Source organism: Anomaloglossus baeobatrachus, chromosome 8 (assembly GCF_048569485.1).
Source record: "Anomaloglossus baeobatrachus isolate aAnoBae1 chromosome 8, aAnoBae1.hap1, whole genome shotgun sequence".
NCBI classification, from domain to species: Eukaryota; Metazoa; Chordata; class Amphibia; order Anura; family Aromobatidae; genus Anomaloglossus; species Anomaloglossus baeobatrachus.
The window spans coordinates 68,096,936-68,122,934 of NC_134360.1; the positions used below are offsets into that span (position 1 = coordinate 68,096,936).

Genomic DNA, 25,999 nt, shown 5'->3' on the forward strand with positions numbered 1-25,999 from the left:
CCTTGTTCAGCCAATTCTGCCTGTGAGCGGTGCTATCGTGGTCCATTCATACCAAACACGTGACCCACCCCAGGCTCCATTACCTCTGAGATCAGGTGATGGCACATCAACTTCCAGTTGATCTGACATCAAAGAGCAGTCCCCAGTCTTCCTGAGTGACTGGTCTGTGGGCGGAGTTTCACTGCTCATCACAGTGCAGCATCTCGCGCGCGCTCTCTCTCCTTCACTGCAAAGTGCCGCAAGCAAGAGCCATGCTGGGCTGTGACAAGTGGTAAACTTCCACCCACAGTCCAGTCACTCAGTGAGACTGGGGCCGCCTCGGTGATGTTGGTCAACTGACGTGACATCATTGGATCTCAGAGGTCATGTGATGGGTATGAGCGGTCCGTAATAGGTCTGTTCAGGAGGTAAAATGTACTACACAAGGTATTTGAGAAAAGCCTTCCCTATCAGTTTTAGGCACCCTTCAAACGTCTGTGAAAATCATGCACGTTTTTCACGGACGTGTCAAAGGTGCGTATTGCCCTCAGTGTGCTGTGTTTATGGCACAAGTGTGTTCTCCGTGTGTTATCTGTGATAATACACGGAGAACGGGAACTTTCTACTCACCTGTCCCTAGCGTTTCTGTCCGTGGTGCTGATCTTCGGTCTCCGGCCCTGCAGAGTCCCTGCTGCTTCCGGCCCACAGTCGAGTGAATATGCAATGAGCATAATGAGCGGGGGTCGGAAACATGTGACAGCAGTGGCAGAGACAGCAGCGCTTGAGAATGGGAGTATAGAATTTTTTTTTTCACAGACATGTGTGTTTTCTCCGGTGCGTGTCACACGGATCACATCCGTGCCGTCTGTGTGACACCAGTGATGCCAGAGAAAAACTGACATGTCTATGTGTGGATTACACGGGCACATGGTCCATGGCAAAACACGCACGTGATTTTAATGGGTCTACGTGTGCCCGTGAGGAAACGGACCAAACACGTACCGGAGACACAGACGTGTGAAAAAGGCCTTACAGAGATGTGGCCACTATGCTGAGTAGTGAACCAACCTTTTAATTTTCCCACTGGTAATGACATAATATAACATATCTCATAATGTGATTGATAGAAAAATGAAGCAAAAAAAAAAAAGGTTAAAAAAAAAAAAAAAGAAAGACTAAGCCAATGAGAAAGAAAAAAAAACAAACAAACCAACATTTCATAGCACTGTAAAGACTGCATCAACAAAAAATCCCCCCAAAATTGCCTGGTAAGCAACGGGGATAAATAGCCCGTTCTTTAACTTTTTAAATCTCATTAATAAAGTAACAAAAAAAATAAAGGAAACAATAAATGTGAAGATAACTCACATTAACAAAGAAAGGTACAATAAGCATGACGATGGCCAGCTCCAGCTCCGGGTTTGGAAAGGCAGGTTTTATCATGGCCACCTGCAGAGAAGAGGGATGTGAAAAGTATTAGTGTTCAGAGGATTTCACACCGCTCAGCTGCATTGTACAACACAAGGGTAGATGAACTTGGTGCACATTAATGGCGATGTATTTGGACCCCCTCAGCATATTCAGGCAGTCAGTTCTTCAGTTCTGTGTGTCATAGGGCTGAGATCAGGGCTCGTTCCAGATCAGTCCAGGAAAAAAAAATCCTCTCTAATGCCACCTATAGATTACAAATCATTTAAAGGGGTTGTCCAGGCTTGGGATAAAAACCTGTAGTCACTCTCCTCTCAAAGACTGCTGAATCGGCACAGCGTGCGGTGTACAAGCTCTCACGTCTGTGTGGTTGTCACGTGCAGACTAGATTTCTTTAAATTGAGAGAAGTTGAGTGATACTAGTGTGCAAAATCTCATACACGCGCTTACCTAACTGCACGGGGAACACGTATGCATCGCACAGCGTCACAATTCAGCGCGTACAGGGTGACTGCAGACTTTGGCCCCCAAGCCTGGACAACCCCTTTAAGCTTATACTCAACGTAAAATCAGCTAGTAATGGATGTTTCTACTGCTCAGCAACAAACGGGACTGATGGGAAAATGAAGAAGCTTGTGCAACCGACAAAACGACAGACATCTACAAATTACTTCTGGACCCGATAATAATATACACAAAGTGGCAAAAAGTATTTGGTCAGTGGGAGAATTTTCCATCACTTATGCGGGCGTTCACACGGTACGATCTATCGTGCGATCGTACCCGCCCCCGTCGTTTGTGCGTCACGGGCAAATTGCTGCCCGTGTCGCACAAAGTCGTTAAACCCCCGTCACACGTACTTACCTGCTGAGCGACCTCGCTGTGGGCGGCGAACATCCACTTCCTGAAGGGGGAGGGACGGTCGGCGTCACAGCGACGTCCACACAGCGGCCGGCCAATAGAAGCGGAGGGGTGGGAGGAGTGAGCGGAGACGCGAACATCCCGCCCACCTCCTTCCTTTCCGCATAGCCAGCGGGTTGCCGCGGGACGCAGGGTAAGCTGTGTTCATCGTTCCCTGGGTGTCACACGGAGCGATGTGTGCTACCCCGGGTACAAAGAACAACCAGCTGAAAGAAAAACGATTTTTTTTTTAAAAAATGAGCGACGTTGTGACAGATAAACGATTTGCACACGATTTGCGTCGCTCGTAGGTGTCACACGGGACGGCGTCGCAAACGATGCCGGATGTGAGTCACAAAAACCGTGACCCCGACAATGCATCGCACGATAGATCGTCTCGTGTGACGCCCCGCATTAGTCTCTGTACACTAGTAAATATGGATTTGAAACAAAGCTATCAAAATGATTGCATTACACAGGTGGTCCAATCTCAGATATTTATGACAAATCCTTGTGAGAAGCCATAGTTGTATAAGATGCCCTATCCCGCATTCTCCCAAGGCTCAGACACCCCCCTCGTCCCGCATTTTTCCCCAAAATCAGGCCCCCCAGTCCCGTATTTCTCCCAAGCTCAGACCCCCCCCTCGTCCCGTATTTCTCCCAAAGCTCAGGCCCCCCCCTCTCGTCCCGTATTTCTCCCAAGATCAGGCCCCCCCCGTCCCGCATTTTTCCCCAAGATCAGCCCCCCCCCCCAGTCCCGTATTTCTCCCAAGCTCAGGCCCCCCTCCTCATTTCTCCCAGGCTCAGCCCCCCCCCCCTTCATTTCTCCCAGGCTCAGCCCCCCCCCCTTCATTTCTCCCAAGCTCAGCCCCCCCTTCGGTTTGGCATTTCTCCCAAGCTCAGGCCGCCCCTCATCCCCCCCTCATTTCTCCCAAGCTCAGCCCCCCCCCCCCCCTCCAGCATTTCTCCCAAGCTCAGCCCCCCCTTCGGGTTGGCATTTCTCCCAAGCCCAGGCCCCCCACCCCCACTCATTTCTCCCAAGCTAAGCCCCCCCCCCTCCCGGGCCGGGATTTCTACGAATCTCAGGTCTGCTATCAGAATCAGAAGATGGAGCAGTTCTGTAACTGAGCATTTCCAGCTGTCTGCAGCTGCCACTGAGAACAGCTGATCGGTTGGGGTGTGGGGTGTTGTACTCTAGCCAGTCAGACATTGATGACCCACGTAGTGGACAACCCCTTAAAAAAAAAAAAAAAAAAAAAAAATCACTACCCATAGACATCGCAACTGTTTACCGTATACCTTGAGGGAAATTCAGAGTGACACCTCACCTCTTTCAGATTGGGTATGAGCAGGACAAGGACTATCGCCGTCTTCTCGAACATCATGATAAGGATGTAGAGTGCACACTGCCCAACCCAGGCATTACACTGTATAGGGTCGCCTGCAAAACGAAAAAAATAAAGTAAACTGGACAAACTATAGACCATAAAAACGGACCATTACCCAACTTCTGATGGATGTCTAGTCTACCTATCAATCGATCCTCATTTTAAAAGATGTGAACATTTCTACATATTAGCACCTGTAGTGCCAGAATTGTAATTTTACTTAGCGTAAATATTGACAGAGCATAAATGTCAAATAGACTAATATTTAACTGGATTAAATAAAAGGGAAAGTGAGAGCAGGATATAATAATAGTGCTGCGTTTGACCCGAATGCCGATTTCCAGCAACTCCAATGCTTAGAGAAAATTGCCAGCGTAACTGCAAAATCAGGGTTGTAGATTTGCATAGGTGAGATATGGAGGGGGTGGGGGTGTTACAGGAAAAGGCTGCCCAGTAATCATCCGTTAGGACGGATCGGCTGGCAAACAAGTTCTACAAACACAACTTTTATGTATATATAGGAAATATTGATTTTCACAGGATCCACGGTTTCCGCATCGGAGTCTATGGAGGACAGATCCGTTAACTGATTGCTAAAAAAGGATCCTTTACATATAAATGAAACGGATGGCTAAATAGCAACTTGTTAATCGATCAGTTTTCCACAGCGTAATAAAAACAATAATCAAAAACGCCAGAATTCCGTTTTTTTTTGTCGCCGCAACATTGCAATAAAATGCAATAGGAAGCGATAAAAATATTGTATCAGTAAAAATGTCAGCTCAGGGCGAAAACCCCCCCCCCCCAAACAGTCACAGCCCTTGATCCCAAAAACTAAGAACATGGGTTCACTGAAAATGGTGACGAAAACGAAAAATATATTTACAAAATGTATCCAAAATTTTCACCACTTAAAAAAACCAAACAAACAAAAAAAAAATCATAATGCCAGGTCAGTTTTATTATATACTTCTATAGTGTTAAAGGGAACCTGTCACCAGATTTGGGGCCTATAAGCTGCGGCCACCACCAGTGGGCTCTTATATACAGTATTCTAACATGCTGTATATAAGAGCCCAAGCCGCTGTGTAGAATGTAATAATCACTTTATAATACTCACTTAAGGTACTTTTCACACATCCGTTTTTTTTTTTGGCACAATCTGCTGTCTTGGGAATCAGCGGAATCCATTAACGGATTCCGCTGTTTCCCATAGACTTGCATTGATGACTGACTGTGCCAAAGAAGGGAATTTTGTTACTTACCGTAAATTCCTTTTCTTCTAGCTCCTATTGGGAGACCCAGACGATTGGGTGTATAGCACTGCCTCCGGAGGCCACACAAAGCAATTACACTAAAAAGTGTAAGGCCCCTCCCCTTCTGGCTATACACCCCCAGTGGGATCACTGGCTCACCAGTTTTAGTGCAAAAGCAAGAAGGAGGAAAGCCAATAACTGGTTTAAACAAATTCACTCCGAAGTAACGTCGGAGAACTGAAAACCATTCAACATGAACAACATGTGTACCCGAAAAACAACCAAAAATCCCGAAGGACAACAGGGCGGGTGCTGGGTCTCCCAATAGGAGCTAGAAGAAAAGGAATTTACGGTAAGTAACAAAATTCCCTTCTTCTTCGGCGCTCCATTGGGAGACCCAGACGATTGGGACGTCCAAAAGCTGTCCCTGGGTGGCTAAAGAAATACCTCATGTTAGAGCTGCGAAGACAGTCCTCCCCTACGGGGAGGCAACTGCCGCCTGCAGGACTCTTCTACCTAGGCTGGCGTCCGCCGAAGCATAGGTATGCACCTGATAATGTTTGGTGAAAGTGTGCAGACTCGACCAGGTAGCTGCCTGGCACACCTGTTGAGCCGTAGCCTGGTGTCGTAATGCCCAGGACGCACCCACGGCTCTGGTAGAATGGGCCTTCAGCCCTGATGGAACCGGAAGCCCAGCAGAACGGTAGGCTTCAAGAATTGGTTCTTTGATCCATCGAGCCAGGGTGGCCTTAGAAGCCTGCGACCCTTTGCGCTTACCAGCGACAAGGACAAAGAGTGCATCCGAACGGCGCAGGGGCGCCGTGCGGGAAATGTAGATTCTGAGTGCTCTCACCAGATCTAACAAATGTAAGTCCTTCTCATACCGATGAACTGCATGAGGACAAAAAGAAGGCAAAGAGATATCCTGATTAACATGAAAAGAGGATACCACCTTCGGGAGAAACTCCTGAATGGGTCGCAGCACTACCTTGTCCTGGTGGAAGACCAGGAAGGGAGCCTTGGATGACAGCGCTGCTAGCTCAGACACTCTCCGAAGAGATGTGATCGCTACCAGAAAAGCCACTTTCTGTGATAGTCTAGAAAGTGAAACCTCCCTCAGAGGCTCAAAGGGCGGCTTCTGGAGGGCAACTAGTACCCTGTTCAGATCCCGTGGATCTAACGGCCGCTTGTACGGGGGTACGATATGACAAACCCCCTGCAGGAACGTGCGTACCTTAGAAAGTCGTGCTAGACGCTTCTGAAAAAAGACGGATAGCGCCGAGACTTGCCCTTTAAGGGAGCCGAGCGACAAACCTTTTTCTAACCCAGATTGCAGGAAAGAAAGAAATGTAGGCAATGCAAATGGCCAGGGAGACACTCCCTGAGCAGAGCACCAGGATAAGAATATCCTCCACGTTCTGTGGTAGATCTTAGCGGACGTGGGCTTCCTAGCCTGTCTCATGGTGGCAACGACCCCTTGGGATAATCCTGAAGACGCTAGGATCCAGGACTCAATGGCCACACAGTCAGGTTCAGGGCCGCAGAATTCCGATGGAAAAACGGCCCTTGGGACAGCAAGTCTGGTCGGTCTGGTAGTGCCCACGGTTGGCCGACCGTGAGATGCCACAGATCCGGATACCACGCCCTCCTTGGCCAGTCTGGGGCGACGAGTATGACGCGGCTGCAGTCGGATCTGATCTTGCGTAGCACTCTGGGCAAGAGTGCCAGAGGTGGAAACACATAAGGGAGCCGGAACTGCGACCAATCTTGCACTAAGGCGTCTGCCGCCAGAGCTCTGTGATCGCGAGACCGTGCCATGAAGGTTGGGACCTTGTTGTTGTGCCGGGACGCCATTAGGTCGACGTCCGGCCTTCCCCAGCGGCGACAGATTTCCTGAAACACGTCCGGGTGAAGGGACCATTCCCCTGCGTCCATGCCCTGGCGACTGAGGAAGTCTGCTTCCCAGTTTTCTACGCCGGGGATGTGAACTGCGGATATGGTGGAGGCCGTGGCTTCCACCCACATCAGAATCCGCCGGACTTCCTGGAAGGCTTGCCGACTGCGTGTCCCCCCTTGGTGGTTGATGTATGCCACCGCTGTGGAGTTGTCCGACTGAATTCGGATCTGCCTTCCTTCCAGCCACTGCTGGAAGGCTAGTAGGGCAAGATACACTGCTCTGATTTCCAGAACATTGATCTGAAGGGTGGACTCCTGCTGGGTCCACGTACCCTGAGCCCTGTGGTGGAGAAAAACTGCTCCCCACCCTGACAGACTCGCGTCTGTCGTGACCACCGCCCAGGACGGTGGTAGGAAGGATCTTCCCTGTGATAATGAGGTGGGAAGAAGCCACCACTGCAGAGAGTCCTTGGCCGTCTGGGAAAGGGAGACTTTCCTGTCCAGGGATGTTGACTTCCCGTCCCATTGGCGGAGAATGTCCAATTGAAGAGGGCGCAGATGAAACTGCGCAAACGGAACCGCCTCCATTGCCGCCACCATCTTCCCGAGGAAGTGCATGAGGCGTCTTAAGGAGTGCGACTGACTTTGAAGGAGAGCCTGCACCCCAGTCTGTAGTGACCGCTGCTTGTCCAGCGGAAGCTTCACTAGCGCTGAGAGAGTATGAAACTCCATGCCAAGATACGTCAGTGATTGGGTCGGTAACAGAGTTGACTTTGAGAAGTTGATGATCCACCCGAACGTCTGGAGAGTCTCCAGTGCAACATCCAGGCTGAGTTGGCATGCCTCCTGAGAGGGTGCCTTGACAAGTAGATCGTCCAAGTAAGGGATCACAGAGTGTCCCTGAGAGTGCAAGACTGCTACCACTGCCGCCATGACCTTGGTGAACACCCGTGGGGCTGTCGCCAGACCAAATGGCAGAGCTACGAACTGAAGATGGTCGTCTCCTATCACGAAGCGTAGAAAGCGTTGGTGCTCTGTAGCAATCGGCACGTGGAGATAAGCATCTTTGATGTCTATTGATGCTAGGAAATCTCCTTGAGACATTGAGGCAATGACTGAGCGGAGGGATTCCATCCGGAACCGCCTGGCGTTCACATGCTTGTTGAGCAGTTTTAGGTCCAGAACAGGACGGAATGAGCCGTCCTTTTTTGGCACCACAAAGAGATTGGAGTAAAAACCTTGTCCTCGTTCCCGAAGAGGAACAGGGACCACCACTCCTTCTGCTCTTAGAGAATGCACCGCCTGCAGAAGGGCATCTGCGCGGTCGGGATGTGGGGAAGTTCTGAAGAACCGAGGCGGAGGTCGAGAACTGAACTCTATCCTGTACCCGTGAGACAAAATGTCTGTTACCCACCGGTCTTTGACCTGTGGCAGCCAAATGTCGCAAAAGCGGGAGAGCCTGCCACCGACCGAGGATGCGGAGGGAGGCGGCCGAAAGTCATGAGGCAGCCGCCTTGGAAGCGGTACCTCCGGTTGCTTTCTTGGGGCGTGAGTGAGTCCGCCAGGAATCAGAGCTCCTTTGCTCTTTCTGAGTCCCTTTGGACGAGGAGAATTGGGGCTTGCCCGAGCCTCGAAAGGACCGAAACTTTGACTGCCACTTCCTCTGTTGAGGTTTGTTTGATCTGGGCTGGGGTAAGGAAGAGTCCTTACCTTTGGACTGTTTAATGATTTCCGCCAATTGCTCACCAAACAGTCTGTCTCCAGATAATGGCAAGCTGGTTAAACATTTTTTAGAAGCAGAATCTGCTTTCCATTCTTTTAACCACAAGGCTCTGCGCAAAACTACAGAGTTGGCGGATGCCATTGAGGTACGGCTCGTAGAGTCTAGTACCGCATTGATAGCGTAGGTCGCAAACGCAGTCATTTGCGTAGTTAAGGACGCCACTTGCGGCACTGCTGGACTTAAGAAAGAGTCCACCTGTGCCAGACCAGCTGAAATAGCTTGGAGCGCCCACACGGCCGCGAATGCTGGAGCAAACGACGCGCCAATAGCTTCATAGACAGATTTCAACCAAAGGTCCATCTGTCTGTCATTGGCATCTTTAAGTGAAGCCCCATCCTCCACTGCAACTATGGATCTAGCTGCAAGCCTGGATATTGGAGGGTCCACTTTTGGACACTGGGTCCAGCGCTTGACCGCTCAGGGGGAAAGGGATAACGTGTATCCTTCAGACGTTTGGAAAAACGCTTGTCCGGATAAGCATGGTGTTTCTGGATTGATTCTCTGAAGTCAGAGTGGTCCAGAAAAGTACTCAATTTACGCTTGGGATACAGAAAATGGAATTTCTCCTGCTGGGCAGCTGCCTCCTCTGCTGAAGGGGCTGGGGGAGAAATATCCAACAGCCTATTGATGGCCGCTATAAGGTCATTTACCATGGCGTCACCATCTGGCGTATCCAAATTGAGTGCGGTGTCAGGACCAGACTCCTGATCACCCACCTCTGTCTCATCATATAGAGACCCTTCTCGCTGAGACCCTGACCCGCGTGATGACGTGGAGGGTCTCTCCCAGCGAGTTCGCTTAGGCGGCCTGGGACTGTCGTCAGAGTCAGAGCCCTCAGCCTGTGATGCCTGGGACCCCCTTGAAGTACGGATTAGTTCCAACTGAGGGGGACCGGGGAACATAGACACAGCAGTGTCCATGGTCTGAGCAACTGGCCTGGACTGCAAGGTCTCCAGGATTTTTGTCATAGTCACAGACATTTTGTCAGCAAAGACTGCAAATTCTGTCCCCGTCACCGGGGCAGGGTTCACAGGCGTCTCTGCCTGGGCTACCATCACCATAGACTCTGGCTGCCGAAGTGCCACTGGGACTGAACATTGCACACAATGAGGGTCGTTGGAGCCTGCTGGTAGATTAGCCCCACATGCTGTACAAGCAGTGTATACAGCCCGTGCCTTGGCACCCTTGCGTTTTGTGGATGACATGTTGCTGTCTCCTCAGAGCAATATAGGGGTATACAGCCAAGAAGCGACCGTACAGTGCAGTATATATATATATATATATATATATATATATATATATATCTGGTACAGGAAAAAGTACACCAATACAACACTGTGGCACTAGTGGGGCCAGCACATATGTGCTGCTTACCGCCCGCTAAACGCGGGTGTGTGGTCGCCAGAAATCCCTAGTCTGGGTCTCCCAGAGCCTGTGTCCGTCCTCCAGCCAGACTGCATGCAGGAATGGCTGCCGGCGTCCTGTGGAGGGGGGGGGCGGGCCCTGGGCGTGCTCAAACCAAAAGCGGGAACCTGCGTCCCACTGTGCCTAGTGAGAGGGCTGGAGCATGTAAATAAGGCTCCAGCCCTCGGCGCTGATGATTGCACAGCGTCTGTCCCATTCCCTGAGTGACAGGGAGGGGGCGGGAACGAAGCGGAGCTAGGCCGCAAAAGCCGGGGACTAAATTTATAAGCGCCGCCGCCGTAAAAGCGCGGTCGGCGCTAAGTCCCCGGCGCACTACAAGTCCCAGCCGCGCCGCCGCTCCGAGAGTGGCCGGCGCGGTAGTTCCCAGCACATGAAGTCACACGGCTAAGCTGCTGTGACTCAAACCCCAGCGTGCAGCGCTACTGTCCCCGGCGCACTAACACACCCAGCAAGTCTGGCGTGTGCGTGCCTGTCTGTACGGGGACACAGAGTACCTGAAAGTTGCAGGGCCTTGTCCCTGAACGGTACCCAGCTCCGTATCCAGCAGGTTCACTGGGTCTGTGGATGGAGCCCGGCCTCAGGGCTTGAGGGCCGGTAAGATCCCACTTCCTCAGAGCCCCTCAGGGGGATGGGGAAGGAAAACAGCATGTGGGCTCCAGCCTCTGTACCCGCAATGGGTACCTCAACCTTACAAACCACAAGTGGGGTGAGAAGGGAGCATGCTGGGGGCCCCATATGGGCCCTCTTTTCTTCCATCCGACATAGTCAGCAGCTACTGCTGACTAAACAGTGGAGCTATGCGTGGATGTCTGACCTCCTTCGCACAAAGCAGAAAACTGGTGAGCCAGTGATCCCACTGGGGGTGTATAGCCAGAAGGGGAGGGGCCTTACACTTTTTAGTGTAATTGCTTTGTGTGGCCTCCGGAGGCAGTGCTATACACCCAATCGTCTGGGTCTCCCAATGGAGCGCCGAAGAAAGTACCTGCGTTGCTTCCGTTGGCCGATGCTCCGTTGCTTCCTTGCGAGCGGAAGCAACGCTGAATGTAACGTTATTTGCTTGCGTCCGCCGACCAGCGGATTCCGTTGCTCCCGTTAAAATTTATAATGGCTCCCTATGGTAGCGGATTCTGTTGCAAAGTGCTTTACAATGGAATCCGCTGCTAGATTCCGCTAATTTCTACTGAGCATGCCCAGAATGAAAAAAAACAAAAAAACACAGAGCCGACGCATTCCGTTAGACGGACGCCTAACAGACGCCAAACGGATGCACCGGGTCCGTTATTTCACATGAATCAGCTAACGTATTCCTGTAAAGAAGGGAATTTTGTTACTTACCGTAAATTCCTTTTCTTCTAGCTCTTATTGGGAGACCCAGACGATTGGGGTATAGCTACTGCCCTCCGGAGGCCACACAAAGCACTACACTAAAAAGTGCAAGGCCCCTCCCCTTCTGGCTATACCCCCCCGTGGTATCACGGGTACTCCAGTTTTAGTGCCAAAGCAAGAAGGAGGAAGCCAATAACTGGTTTAAACAAATTAACTCCGAGAAACATCGGAGAACTGAAAAAACCGTTCAACATGAACAACATGTGTACCCGCAAACAACAAAAAAATCCCGAAGGACAACAGGGCGGGTGCTGGGTCTCCCAATAAGAGCTAGAAGAAAAGGAATTTACGGTAAGTAACAAAATTCCCTTCTTCTTCAGCGCTCTATTGGGAGACCCAGACGATTGGGACGTCCAAAAGCTGTCCCTGGGTGGGTAAAGAAATACCTCATGTTAGAGCTGCAAAAAACAGCCCTCCCCTACGGGGATGTCACTGCCGCCTGCAGGACTCTTCTACCTAAGCTGGCATCCGCCGAAGCATAGGTATGCACCTGATAATGCTTGGTGAAAGTGTGCAGACTGGACCAGGTTGCTGCCTGGCACACCTGTTGAGCCGAAGCCTGGTGACGTAATGCCCAGGACGCACCCACGGCTCTGGTTGAGTGGGCTTTTAGCCCTGAAGGAACCGGAAGCCCCGCAGAGCGGTAGGCCTCTAGAATTGGTTCTTTGATCCATCGAGCCAGGGTGGCTTTAGAAGCCTGCAATCCCTTGCGCGGACCAGCGACAAGGACAAAAAGTGCATCGGAACGGCGTATGGGCGCCGTTCGGGAGATGTAGATTCTGAGTGCTCTCACCAGATCTAGCAAACGTAAGTCCTTTTCATACCGGTGAACCGGATGAGGGTAAAAGGAAGGCAAGGATATATCCTGATTAAGATGAAACGAGGATACGACCTTAGGGAGAAACTCCGGAATGGGGCGCAGCACTACCTTGTCCTGGTGGAACACCAGGAAAGGAGCCTTGGATGACAAAGCTGCCAGCTCAGACACTCGCCGAAGCGATGTGATCGCGACAAGAAACGCCACTTTCTGTGACAGTCGAGAAAAGGAAACGTCCTTTAGAGGCTCGAAGGGCGGCTTTTGCAGAGCAACAAGTACTCTGTTCAGATCCCATGGATCTAACGGCCGCTTGTACGGGGGCACAATATGACAGACCCCCTGTAGGAACGTGCGCACCTTAGGAAGACGTGCTAGACGCTTCTGAAAAAACACAGACAGTGCCGAGACTTGCCCTTTAAGGGAACTGAGCGACAAGCCCTTTTCCAACCCCGATTGCAGGAAGGAAAGAAAGGTGGGCAATGCAAATGGCCAAGGGGATACTCTCTGTGCAGAGCACCAAGATAAGAAAATCTTCCACGTCCTGTGGTAGATCTTAGCAGACGTTGACTTCCTAGCCTGTCTCATTGTGGCTACGACTCCTTGAGATAATCCTGCAGACGCTAGGATCCAGGACTCAATGGCCACACAGTCAGGTTCAGGGCCGCAGAATTCTGATGGAAAAACGGCCCTTGGGACAGTAAGTCTGGTCGGTCTGGCAGTGACCACGGTCGACCGACCGTGAGATGCCACAGATCCGGATACCACGATCTCCTCGGCCAGTCTGGGGCGACGAGTATGACGCGGCTGCAATCGGATCTGATCTTGCGTAACACTCTGGGCAAGAGTGCCAGAGGTGGGAAGACGTATGGGAGCCGGAACTGCGACCAATCTTGAACTAATGCGTCTGCCGCCAGAGCTCTTTGATCGCGCGACCTCGCCATGAATGCCGGGACCTTGTTGTTGTGCCGGGACGCCATTAGGTCGACGTCCGGCACTCCCCATCGGCGACAGATTTCCTGAAACACGTCCGGGTGAAGGGACCATTCCCCTGCGTCCATGCCCTGGCGACTGAGGAAGTCTGCTTCCCAGTTTTCTACGCCGGGGATGTGAACTGCGGATATGGTGGAGGCCGTGGCTTCCACCCACATCAGAATCCGCCGGACTTCCTGGAAGGCTTGCCGACTGCGTGTCCCCCCTTGGTGGTTGATGTATGCCACCGCTGTGGAGTTGTCCGACTGAATTCGGATCTGCCTTCCTTCCAGCCACTGCTGGAAGGCTAGTAGGGCAAGATACACTGCTCTGATTTCCAGAACATTGATCTGAAGGGTGGACTCCTGCGGAGTCCACGTCCCCTGAGCCCTGTGGTGGAGAAACACTGCTCCCCACCCTGACAGACTCGCATCTGTCGTGACCACTGCCCAGGATGGGGGCAGGAAGGATCTTCCCTGAGACAATGAGGTGGGAAGGAGCCACCATTGTAGAGAGTCCTTGGCCGTCTGGGAAAGAGAGACTTTCCTGTCCAGGGACGTTGACTTCCCGTCCCATTGGCGGAGAATGTCCCATTGAAGTGGGCGCAGATGAAACTGCGCAAAGGGAACTGCTTCCATGGCTGCCACCATCTTCCCGAGGAAGTGCATGAGGCGCCGTAAGGGGTGCGACTGGCCCTGAAGGAGGGATTGCACCCCTGTCTGTAGTGACCGCTGCTTGTTCAGCGGAAGCTTCACTCTCGCTGCTCGAGTATGGAACTCCATGCCAAGATACGTTAGTGACTGTGTCGGAGACAGATTCGACTTTGGAAAGTTGATGATCCATCCAAACGTCTGTAGAGTCTCCAGTGTAGCATGTAGACTGAGTTGGCATGCCTCTTGAGAGGGTGCCTTGACAAGTAGATCGTCTAGGTAAGGGATCACCGAGTGTCCCTGAGAGTGCAAGACTGCTACCACTGCCGCCATGACCTTGGTGAAAACCCGTGGGGCTGTCGCCAGACCGAATGGCAGAGCTACGAACTGAAGATGTTCGTTTCCTATCACAAAACGTAGAAAACGTTGATATTCTGTAGCAATTGGCACGTGGAGATAAGCATCTTTGATGTCTATTGAGGCAAGGAAGTCTCCTTGAGACATTGAGGCCACGACAGAGCGGAGGGTTTCCATCCGGAACCGCCTGGCGTGCACATGTTTGTTGAGCAGCTTTAGATCCAGAACAGGACGGAACGAGCCGTCCTTTTTTGGAACCACAAAGAGATTGGAGTAAAACCCTCGCCCTTGTTCCTGAGGCGGTACAGGAACCACTACTCCTTCCGCTCTTAGGGAGTCCACCGCCTGCAGCAGGGCATCTGCTCGGTCTGGATGTGGGGAGGTTCTGAAGAACCGAGCTGGAGGACGAGAACTGAACTCGATTCTGTACCCGCGCGACAAAATGTCTGTCACCCACCGGTCTTTGACCTGTGACATCCAAATGACGGAAAAGCGGGAGAGCCTGCCCCCGACCGGAGATGCGGAGGGGGGGAGCTGGAAGTCATGAGGTGGCCGCTTTGGAAGCGGTTCCTCCATTTGCTTTCTTGGGGCGCGCGTGAGCCCGCCAGGAATCTGAGCTTCTTTGCGTCCTCTGAGTCCCTTTGGACGAGGAGAATTGTGTCTTGCCCGAACCTCGAAAGGACTGAAACCTCTGCTGCCACTTTTTCTGCTGAGGTTTGCTTGTTCTGGGCTGTGGTAAAGAAGAGTCTTTACCCTTGGACTGTTTAATGATGTCAGCCAATGGTTCGCCAAACAGTCTATCTCTAGATAAAGGCAGGCTGGTTAAACATTTTTTGGAACCAGCATCTGCTTTCCAGTCCTTTAACCACAAGGCTCTGCGCAAAACTACCGAATTGGCGGACGCCATTGAGGTGCGGCTGGTAGATTCTAGGACCGCATTGATAGCGTAAGACGCGAACGCGGACATCTGCGAGGTAAGGGACGCCACTTGCGGCACCGCTGGATGTAAGATAGCATCCACTTTTGCTAAACCAGCTGAAATAGCTTGGAGTGCCCATACGGCTGCGAATGCTGGAGCAAACGACGCGCCGATAGCTTCATAGACAGATTTTAACCAAAGGTCCATCTGTCTGTCATTGGCATCCTTAAGTGAAGCGCCATCCTCCACTGCAACTATGGATCTAGCTGCAAGTTTGGAAATCGGGGGGGTCAACTTTTGGACACTGGGTCCAGCGCTTGACCACATCAGGGGGAAAAGGAAAACGTGTATCCTTAGAACGTTTAGAGAAACGCCTTTCTGGATGAGCGTCGTGTTTCTGGATTGACTCTCTGAAGTCAGAGTGATCCAAGAAAGCACTTAATTTACGCTTGGGATAGAGGAAACGAAACTTCTCCTGCTCTGCAGCTGCCTCCTCTGCTGAAGGGGCTGGGGGAGAAATATCTAACAGTCTATTGATGGCTGAGATAAGATCGTTTACCATGGCGTCCCCATCCGGGGTATCCAGATTGAGAGGGGTTCCAGGATAAGACTCCTGATCACTCTCATCAGACGCATCACAGGGAGACTGATTGCGCTGAGACCCTGAGCAGTGTGATGACGTTGAGGGTCTTTCCCAGCGAGCTCGCTTAGGGTGGCTGGGGCTATCATCTGAGTCATAATACTCAGCCTGTGAAGCCGGGGACCCCCTTGCAGTCTGGATTAAATCCAACTGAGGGGGATTAGAGGACAGAGACCTCGCCGTGTCCATAGACTGAGCCCCAGGCATGGATTGCAAAGTTTCAAGGATTTTTGTCATAGTCACAGACATATTATCCGCAAAAACTGCAAAGTCTGTCCCTGACACCGGGGCAGGACTTACAGGCGTCTCAGCCTGGGTCACTATCTCTCCTGACTCCGGCTGGCGAAGCAGCACCGGATCTGAGCATTGCACACAATGGGGGTCCTTGGAGCCTGCTGGTAGAGCAGCCCCACATGCAGCACACGCAGTGTACACAGCCCTAGCCTTGGCAGCCTTGCGTTTTGCGGATGACATGTTGCTGCCTCCTCAGAGTGATCTGGGTATACAGCCAGGAAGCGACCTCACAGTGCAAGCAATAAGGAAATTTATATATGTCCAGTGACACAGTACACTAATACACACTGAGGCACTAGAGGGGCCAGCTGAAAAGCCGCTTACCGCCCGCTTAAGAGCGGGTGTGTGATCTCCAAAGCCCCCTAGTCCAGGTCTCCCAGAGCCTTGCGTCCTTCCTCCAGCCAGACATGCATGTAATGGCTGCCGGCGTCCTGAGAGAGGAGGGGAGGCGGGCCCTGGGCGTTCCTGGCTAAGAGCGGGAAGCCTGCTTCCCTCTGTGCCTAGTGAGAGGGCTGGAGCATGTAAATCAGGCTCCAGCCCTCGTCGCTGCCGTGAAACAGCGTCTCTCCCCTACCCTGATTGACAGGGTGGGGGCGGGAACGAATCGGAGCTGCCGGCGTCCTAGGCCGCAAAAGCCGGGGACTAGATTTATAAACGCCACCGCCGTAAAAGCGCGGTCGGCGTGTCCCCGGCGAACTAAAAGTCACAGCAGCGCCGCCGGTCCAGTGGGGGTCGGCGCTGCGTTCCCACACACAGAAAAAAGTCCCCCAGTTAAACTGTAGGAACACTAGCTCTAGCGTTACGGTCCCCGGCGCACTACAACACCCAGCCAGCCCGGAGTGTGTCTGTGCCTGCCGGGGACACAGAGTACCTGTATGATGCAGGGCCATGTCCCTGATGGTACTCCTGCTCGGCATCCACCAGGTTCTATGGGTCTGTGGATGGAGCCCGGCGTCAGAGCTTTGAGGCCGGCAGGATCCCACTTCCACAGAGCCCTACAAGGGGATGTGGAAGGAAAACAGCATGTGGGGCTCCAGCCTCTGTACCAGCAATAGGTACCTCAACCTTACAACACCATCAACGGGTGAGAAGGGAGCATGCTGGGGGCCCTATATGGGCCCTCTTTTCTTCCATCCGAAATAGTCAGCAGCTACTGCTGACTAAAATCTGTGGAGCTATGCGTGGATGTCTGACCTCCTTCGCACAAAGCTTGAAAACTGGAGTACCCGTGATACCACGGGGGGGTATAGCCAGAAGGGGAGGGGCCTTGCACTTTTTAGTGTAGTGCTTTGTGTGGCCTCCGGAGGGCAGTAGCTATACCCCAATCGTCTGGGTCTCCCAATAGAGCGCTGAAGAAATAACGGATCCGTTGCATCCGTTGACACCACAAAAATAACGGATGCGTCAAAACGACGCAGCAACGGACCCAGCGGATTTCACCCAACGGAAGTGTGAAACTAGCCTTAAGGGGCAGTGCAGACTGGTCGGATGGGTGTCCGGTACCGGTGCCTCCTCTTTCGGCCATCTTTGTCCTCTTTCTTCTGAAGTCTGGGTGCATGACGCGTCCTACGTCATGCACACGAGCCGACATTGAGGTCCTGCGCAGGCGCACTACAATACTTTAAACTGCCCTGCTCTGGGCAGATCAAAGTGCACCTGCACAGGACCTCAGTGTAGGCTTGTGTGGATGACGTAGGACGCGTCATGCACCCAGGTCATTGGGGTCTACAACAGCCCCCCAGCTGCTATAGTAACTCATTTAACCCAGACATTGAAGGAGGTTAATAGCAGTGATCGGAGCAAGATCAGGCCACTACTGTTAGAAGCGGATGCTGAATGCAGAACACAGCAGGCACCTACAGTAAGTGAAGCAGGCTTCTAAGCCATAAAACAAAATTGGGGCATGTGACATAGATATACATTACTGTGTGAACGTTTTAGGCAGAATTCTGTGTGGGATTACATGACCGTTAGAAGGATTTGTGCAAGCGTAATCTACAGATCTGTGATTAGTTCTCCAAGATGTTTGAAACAACCTACCTACTGAGTTCCTTCATAAAATGGCTACGTTTCCTCAGAAAAGAAGGGAATTTTGTTTACTTACCGTAAATTCCTTTTCTTCTAGCTCCAATTGGGAGACCCAGACAATTGGGGTGTATAGCTTCTGCCTCCGGAGGCCACACAAAGTATTACACTCAAAAGTGTAACCCCTCCCCTCTGCCTATACACCCTCCCGTGCATCACGGGCTCCTCAGTTTTGGTGCAAAAGCAGGAAGGAGGAAACTTACAAAGTTGGTTTAAGGTAAATTCAATCCGAAGGATGTTCGGAGAACTGAAAACCATGAAAACAATTGAACATGAACAACATGTGTACACAAAAGAACAACTAGCCCGAAGGGAACAGGGCGGGTGCTGGGTCTCCCAATTGGAGCTAGAAGAAAAGGAATTTACGGTAAACAAAATTCCCTTCTTCTTTGTCGCTCCATTGGGAGACCCAGACAATTGGGACGTCCAAAAGCAGTCCCTGGGTGGGTAAAAGAATACCTCGATAACAAGAGCCGACACGACTCCCTCTTACAGGTGGGCCACCGCCGCCTGAAGGACTTGCCTACCTAGACTGGCATCTGCCGAAGCATAGGCATGCACTTGATAGTGCTTTGTGAAAGTGTGCATACTAGACCACGTAGCTGCCTGACACACTTGTAGAGCCGTTGCCTGGTGCCGCAATGCCCAGGAAGCCCCCACGGCTCTGGTAGAATGGGCTTTCAGCCCCGAAGGAATCGGAAGCCCCGAAGAACGGTAAGCTTCAAGAATCGGTTCCTTGATCCACCGAGCCAAGGTTGACCTGGAAGCTTGCGAACCCTTACGCTGACCAGCCACAAGGACAAAAAGCGCATCTGAACGACGCAGGGGTGCTGTGCGAGACACGTAGAAACGGAGTGCTCTCACTAGATCTAATGAGTGCAAATCCTTTTCAAAGCGGTGAATTGGATTAGGGCAAAATGAAGGTAAGGTGATATCCTGATTGAGATGAAAAGGCGATATCACCTTAGGGAGAAATTCCGGAACAGGACGGAGAACCACCTTATCCTGGTGAAAAACCAGGAAGGGGGCTTTGCATGACAGTGCTGCAAGCTCCGACACTCTACGGAGTGAAGTAACTGCTACTAGAAATGCCACTTTCTGTGAAAGACGTGATAAGGAGACATCCCGCAGCGGCTCAAAAGGCGGTTTCTGAAGAGCCGTTAGCACCCTGTTAAGGTCCCAGGGTTCAAGCGGGCGCTTGTAAGGTGGGACTATGTGGCAAACTCCCTGCAGGAACGTGCGGACCTGCGGAAGCTTGGCCAGGCGCTTTTGAAAGAATATTGAGAGTGCCGATACTTGCCCTTTGAGAGAACTAAGTGACAACCCCTTATCCATTCCGGATTGAAGGAAGGAAAGAAAAGTGGGTAAGGCAAAAGGCCAGGGAGTAAAACCTTTATCAGAACACCAGGACAAGAAAATCCGCCAAGTCCTGTGATAGATCTTGGCGGACGTCGGTTTCCTGGCCTGTCTCATAGTGGCAATGACATCCTGAGACAACCCTGAAGACGCTAGAAGCCAGGACTCAATGGCCACACAGTCAGGTTGAGGGCCGCAGAATTCAGATGGAAAAACGGGCCTTGTGACAGCAAGTCTGGGCGGTCTGGGAGCGCCCACGGCTGACCCACCGTGAGATGCCACAGATCCAGGTACCATGACCGCCTCGGCCAGTCTGGAGCGACGAGGATGGCGCGACGGCAGTCGGACCTGATCTTGCGTAGTACTCTGGGCAGCATTGCCAGAGGAGGAAATACATAAGGTAGTTGAAACTGCGACCAATCCTGAACTAATGCGTCCGCCGCCAGAGCTCTGTGATCTTGAGATCGTGCCATGAAGGCCGGGACCTTGTTGTTGTGCCGTGACGCCATGAGATCGACGTCCGGCGTTCCCCAGCGGCGACAGATCTCTTGAAACACTTCTGGGTGCAGGGACCATTCCCCCGCATCCATGCCCTGACGACTGAGAAAATCTGCTTCCCAGTTTTCTACGCCCGGTATGTGAACTGCGGAGATGGTGGATGCTGTGGCTTCCACCCACTGCAGAATCCGCTGGACTTCTTGGAAGGCTTGACGACTCCGCGTGCCGCCTTGGTGGTTGATGTATGCGACGGCAGTGGCATTGTCCGACTGGATACGGATCTGCCTGCCCTCCAGCAACTGCTGGAAAGCCAATAGGGCCAGATACACTGCCCTTATCTCCAGGACATTGATCTGAAGGGAAGACTATCGGAGTCCAGGTTCCCTGAGCCCTGTGATGGAGGAACACCGCTCCCCACCCTGACAGGCTCGCGTCCGTGGTGACCACAGCCCAGGTTGGGGGCAGGAAGGATTTTCCCTGTGATAGAGAAGTGGGAAGCAGCCACCACTGAAGAGATGTCTTTGTTGCAAGGGAAAGAGAGACGTTCCTGTCGAGAGAGTTCGCCTTCCTGTCCCATTTGTGGAGAATGTCCCACTGGAGCGGGCGCAGATGGAATTGCGCGAAGGGCACTGCTTCCATCGCTGCCACCATCTTCCCCAGGAAGTGCATGAGGCGTCTCAAGGGGTGTGACTGAGTCTGAATCAGAGATTGCACCCCTGCCTGCAGTGACAGCTGTTTGTCTAGTGGTAGCTTGACCACCGCTGACTGTGTATGAAATTCCATTCCTAGATAGGTCAGAGATTGGGTCGGTGTCAACTTGGATTTTGGGAAGTTGATGAGCCACCCGAACTGCTGGAGGGTCTCCAGAGCGACGGTAAGGCTGTGTTGACACGCCGCCCGAGACGGTGCCCTGACTAGGAGATCGTCTAAGTAGGGAATCACCAAGTGCCCCTGAGAATGTAGGACCGCAACAACAGATGCCATGACCTTGGTGAAAACCCGTGGGGCTGTCGCCAGGCCGAAGGGCAATGCCACGAACTGAAGGTGTTCGTCCCCGATGGCGAAACGCAAAAAGCGTTGATGTTCTGGTGCGATCGGCACATGGAGATAGGCATCCTTGATGTCGATCGATGCTAGGAAGTCTCCTTGTGACATCGAGGCGATGACCGAGCGGAGAGATTCCATCCGGAATCGTCTGGTGCTCACGTGTTTGTTGAGCAATTTGAGGTCCAGAACGGGACGGAATGATCCGTCTTTCTTTGGCACCACGAATAAGTTGGAGTAAAAGCCGCGACCCTGTTCCTGAGTGGGAACGGGGGTCACGACTCCTTTTTTAGAGCGTCCACTGCTTGAAAAAGTGCGTCTGCTCGCGCGGGGAGGTTCTGAAGAAACGAGTCGGAGGACGAGAGCTGAACTCTATCCTGTAACCGTGAGACAGGATGTCTCTCACCCATCGGTCTTGAACATGTGGCCACCAGGCGTCGCGAAAGCGGGAGAGCCTGCCACCGACCGAGGATGCGGTTCGGGGATGCCGTGAGTCATGAGGAGGCCGCCTTGGAAGCAGTGCCTCCGGCGGTCTTTTGGGGGCGTGACTTAGACCGCCACGCATAGGAGTTCCTCTGGCCTTTGTCCTGTCTATTGGACGAAGAGGACTGTGGCTTGGCGGAGGGACGAAAAGACCGAAACCTCAATTGTATTTTTCGTTGCTGAGGTCTCTTAGGCTTGGACTGGGGTAAGGATGAGTCCTTTCCCTTGGATTCCTTAATAATCTCGTCCAATCGTTCGCCAAACAATCTCTCGCCAGAAAACGGCAAACCGGTTAAGAACCTCTTGGAAGCCGAGTCTGCCTTCCATTCGCGCAGCCACATGGCCCTGCGGACTGCAACAGAATTAGCGGATGCCACCGCTGTACGGCTAGCAGAGTCTAGGACTGCGTTCATGGCGTAGGAAGAAAACGCCGACGCCTGAGAGGTTAAAGATGCAACCTGCGGGGCAGACGTACGTGTGACCGCATTAATCTCAGCCAGACAAGCCGAGATCGCTTGGAGTGCCCACACGGCTGCAAAAGCCGGGGCAAAAGACGCTCCCGTGGCCTCATAAATGGATTTCACCAGGAGTTCTATCTGCCTGTCAGTGGCATCTTTTAGTGATGAGCCATCTGCAACCGAAACCACAGATCTAGCCGCCAATCTGGAGACTGGGGGATCCACCTTGGGACATTGAGCCCAACCCTTAACTACGTCAGCGGGGAAGGGGTAACGTGTGTCAGTAAGGCGCTTAGTAAAGCGCTTGTCCGGAACCGCTCTGGGCTTCTGGATGGCATCCCTGAAGTTAGAGTGATCAAAAAATGCACTCCGTGTACGTTTGGGAAAACGAAACTGGTGTTTCTCTTGCTGAGAGGCCGACTCCTCTATAGGTGGAGACGGGGGAGATAGATCCAACACCTGATTGATGGACGAGATAAGATCATTTACTAAGGCGTCCCCTTCAGGTGTATCAAGATTGAGAGCAACATCAGGGTCCGAGCCCTGAGCTGCAACCTCCACCTCGTCCTCCAGAGAGTCCTCAAGCTGGGAACCTGAGCAGCGTGAGGAAGTCGGGGAAGATTCCAAGCGAGCCCGCTTAGCTGGTCTGGGACTGTGGTCCGTGGAGGAGTCCTCCACGTGAGACCTGGGGCCCACCCCGGCCGGGGTGTACCGAGAGGGACCTGGAGGCGCCGTAACAGGGTCCGGGGCCTGTGTAAGGACCGGTCTGGACTGCAGGGCTTCCAGCAACTTGGCAGACCATTTGTCCATAGACTGGGCCATGGATTGTGAGAGTGACTCAGAGCTTATCAGCAAAAAACTGCAAACTCTGTCGCTGCCACCTGGACAGTGGAAGCAGGGGGGTCTGCCTGAGCCGGGGGGCCCACAAGTGACCGAGGCTCCGGCTGAGCAAGCGTAACAGGGGCTGAGCATTGCTCACAGTGAGGGTAGGTGCAACCCGCAGGTAACATAGCCCTGCAAGAGGTACATGTCGCAAAAAACCCCTGTGCTTTAGTGCCCTTGCTCCTTGTGACCGACATGCTGTTATATCCTAGGAGCGTGATCACTGAGGGTATATAGAAAAAAAGGGTATACAGCCCGGCCGAACAGAATAAGTATATATATACACGTTTCTATACCGGCACCCAAGGGGACCAACACCGAGTGACCGGTGCAGCTTACCGACCGCTAAAAAGCGGGGTGTGTGTGCTCCAGATTCCCTGCCTTGGTCTCCCAGAGCTGCAGAGCTGTTCTCTGTGATTCTCCACCGGCAGAATGTCCTAAAAATGGCTGCCGGAGCTCTCAGGGGAGGAGTGAAGCCAGGGGCGGCGTTAGGAAAAGTGCGGGAATCTGGGGTCCCCACAGTGATCAGTGAGGGGGGAGGGAGCATACAGGATGCCCCGGCCCTCACATCCGACGTCAGGTCGGCTGTCCCGCCCCTATCTCTGATAGACAGGTCCGGGGGCGGGAGTTTTGCCACTAGGCCGCGATGAAGCCGGGGACTAAATTTAATACCGCGGCCGACGAGCAGGCGCGGTCGGCGCGGTAGTCCCCGGTCTTCACAATTCAGCAGTCAGTTGCGGCGTCCGGAAACCAGGCGCTCCATACGCAGTCCCCATGGGGACACAGAGTACCTCGTGGATGCAGGGCCCTGTCCCTGAGAATAGATAAGCTCCTGTCCAGCAGATTCCCTCAGGGGCTGCGGAGGGAGCACGGTCCCAGAACCTGGATGACCGCTTCGGATCCCACTTCTACCAGAGCCCTCAGGGATGGAGAAGGAAACACGGCATGAGGCTCCGGCTGTCGTACCCGCAATGGGTACCTCAACCTTAACAGCACCGCCGACTTAGTGGGGTGAGAAGGGAGCATGCCGGGGGCCCCGTGGGGGCCCTCTTTTCTTCCAACCGATACAATCAGCAGCTGCTGCTGACTAAAATGGAGATGTGTGAGTGGATGTGTGCCTCCTTCCACACAAAGCATAAAACTGAGGAGATGCACGGGAGGGTGTATAGGCAGAGGGGAGGGGTTACACTTTTGAGTGTAATACTTTGTGTGGCCTCCGGAGGCAGAAGCTATACACCCAATTGTCTGGGTCTGCCAATGGAGCGACAAAGAAATTAATGCTGTTTTGAAGGCAAAGGGCGGTCACAAGAAATATTGATATGATTTAGAGTTCTCTTTTGTTCACTCACTTTTCATTTTGGTGATTGATAAAAATAAAAACTTTTAAACACTTGTAGTTTTGAAAGCTTTCTATATTGCAACCTGCCTATACATTTCTACATCACATTGTGCCACCACATGAGAAGGGATTAGTGACATTTGTTAAAGGGAACCTGTCACCAGTTTTTTGGCCTATAAGCTGCGGCCACCACCACTGGGCTCTTATATACAGAATTCTAACACGCTGTATATAAGAGCCCAGGCCGCTGTATAGAATGTAAAAAACACTTTATAATACTCACCAAGAAGGTCGCTCCGGTGCACAACAATCAGATGGGTGGCACCGTTCTCCGGGACCAGCGCCTCCTCTTTTGGCCATCTTTGTCTTCCTTCTTCTGAAACCGGGGTGCATGATACGTCCTACGTCATACACACTCGGCGGTATTGAGGTCCTGAGCAGGTGCACTTTGATCTGCCCTGAGGAGAGCAGATCAAAGTATCATAGTGCGCCTGCGCGGCACCGGCAAGTGTGTATGACATAGGACGCATCATGCACACAGGCTTCAGGAGGACGAAGAAGGCCGAAAGAGGCGGTGCTGGCACCGGAGACGCCCAAATGGTCCAACTCCACCGCAGCGCGACCATTAGGTGAGCATTATAAAGTGATTTTTACATTCTACACAGCGGCCTGTGCTCTTTTATACAGTATTCTAACATGCTGTATATAAGAACACAGTGGTGGTGGTTGCAGCTTATAGGCCGAAAAACTGGTGACAGGTTCCCTTTAAGGTTTGAGATGAACAAGCGCACTTGAGCTTTGTGAAGATAGAAGAATGAGAGTTGTCATTACAATGCATGATCCTCGGACTCAAACTACACTATACATTATTAAAATTACTGTTCTCTATAGATTTAGTCCTAAACACATCTGCTAGTTTGCCCAAAAAAAAAAAAAAAATAAAAAAATCACACACACGCAAACACACACGCAAACACACACGCAAACACACACGCAAACACTTACCATATTCTCCAAATCTTAAGGAGTCCCACTGCCTCCATTCAACCACACAGCTCACTGTTCGGACACCGGCATAAATAAGTAACATGCCCAATGTTGCATCAAGGAGGAAGTTGATTAAATACCTGTAAGAAAAAAACAAAAAATAACAAACGTCAAGAAATGTGCAGTTATATACTACAGCACCAATATACACACATTGGCGAGATTGTTGGTAACAATCTGGTAAAGTAAGAAAAATCCACAATGGTCAATGAAAAAACTGGACCATGACATGAGACATTTTCGGTTTAAATTAACTGATTATCAGCTAATGGAAATCAGACATTGCTTTTATATTGGGAAAACAACAAAAAAACACAAAACTAAATTACAGAAAATTGACCTGGACAAAAATGATAGTACCCCAAGAAAGGATTGAAAATAATTCGACTGTAGGGACATGATAAGCTAAAGTGTTTCCTCTAATTAGCATCAGAGGCGTCTACAAACTTGTAATCAGCCAGCCTGCCTTTTTACAGGGTGAAAAGTAGTCACTGTGATGTTTGGCATCTGTGTGTACCACAATGAACACAGACAAAAAAAAAAAGCTAAGGAGCAAGTTGTCTCAGGAGTAGACAAATTTCTAGACAAATATGATCACGGTAAAAGTCTACAAGACATCTCCAAACATCTTGATGTTCCTGTAACTACATTTGCACATATTACTCAGAAGTTTAAATGTATATGGAACTGTAGCCAACCTCCCAGGACGTGACCCCAAGA

The 25,999-nt window shown here is 51.8% G+C and overlaps 1 protein-coding gene across 1 annotated transcript in view; it reads right to left on the reverse strand.

The window, feature by feature from the left end:
- Positions 1-25,999, reverse strand: part of STIMATE (STIM activating enhancer) — an 83,941-nt gene that overhangs the window by 40,808 nt on the left and 17,134 nt on the right. The window contains exons 4-6 of the mRNA XM_075321765.1: positions 25,238-25,359; positions 3,636-3,748; positions 1,348-1,428 (exon numbers count right to left, since the gene is read on the reverse strand). Coding sequence (XP_075177880.1) covers positions 1,348-1,428; positions 3,636-3,748; positions 25,238-25,359 — 316 coding nt within the window. The remainder of the gene's footprint in view (positions 1-1,347; positions 1,429-3,635; positions 3,749-25,237; positions 25,360-25,999) is intronic.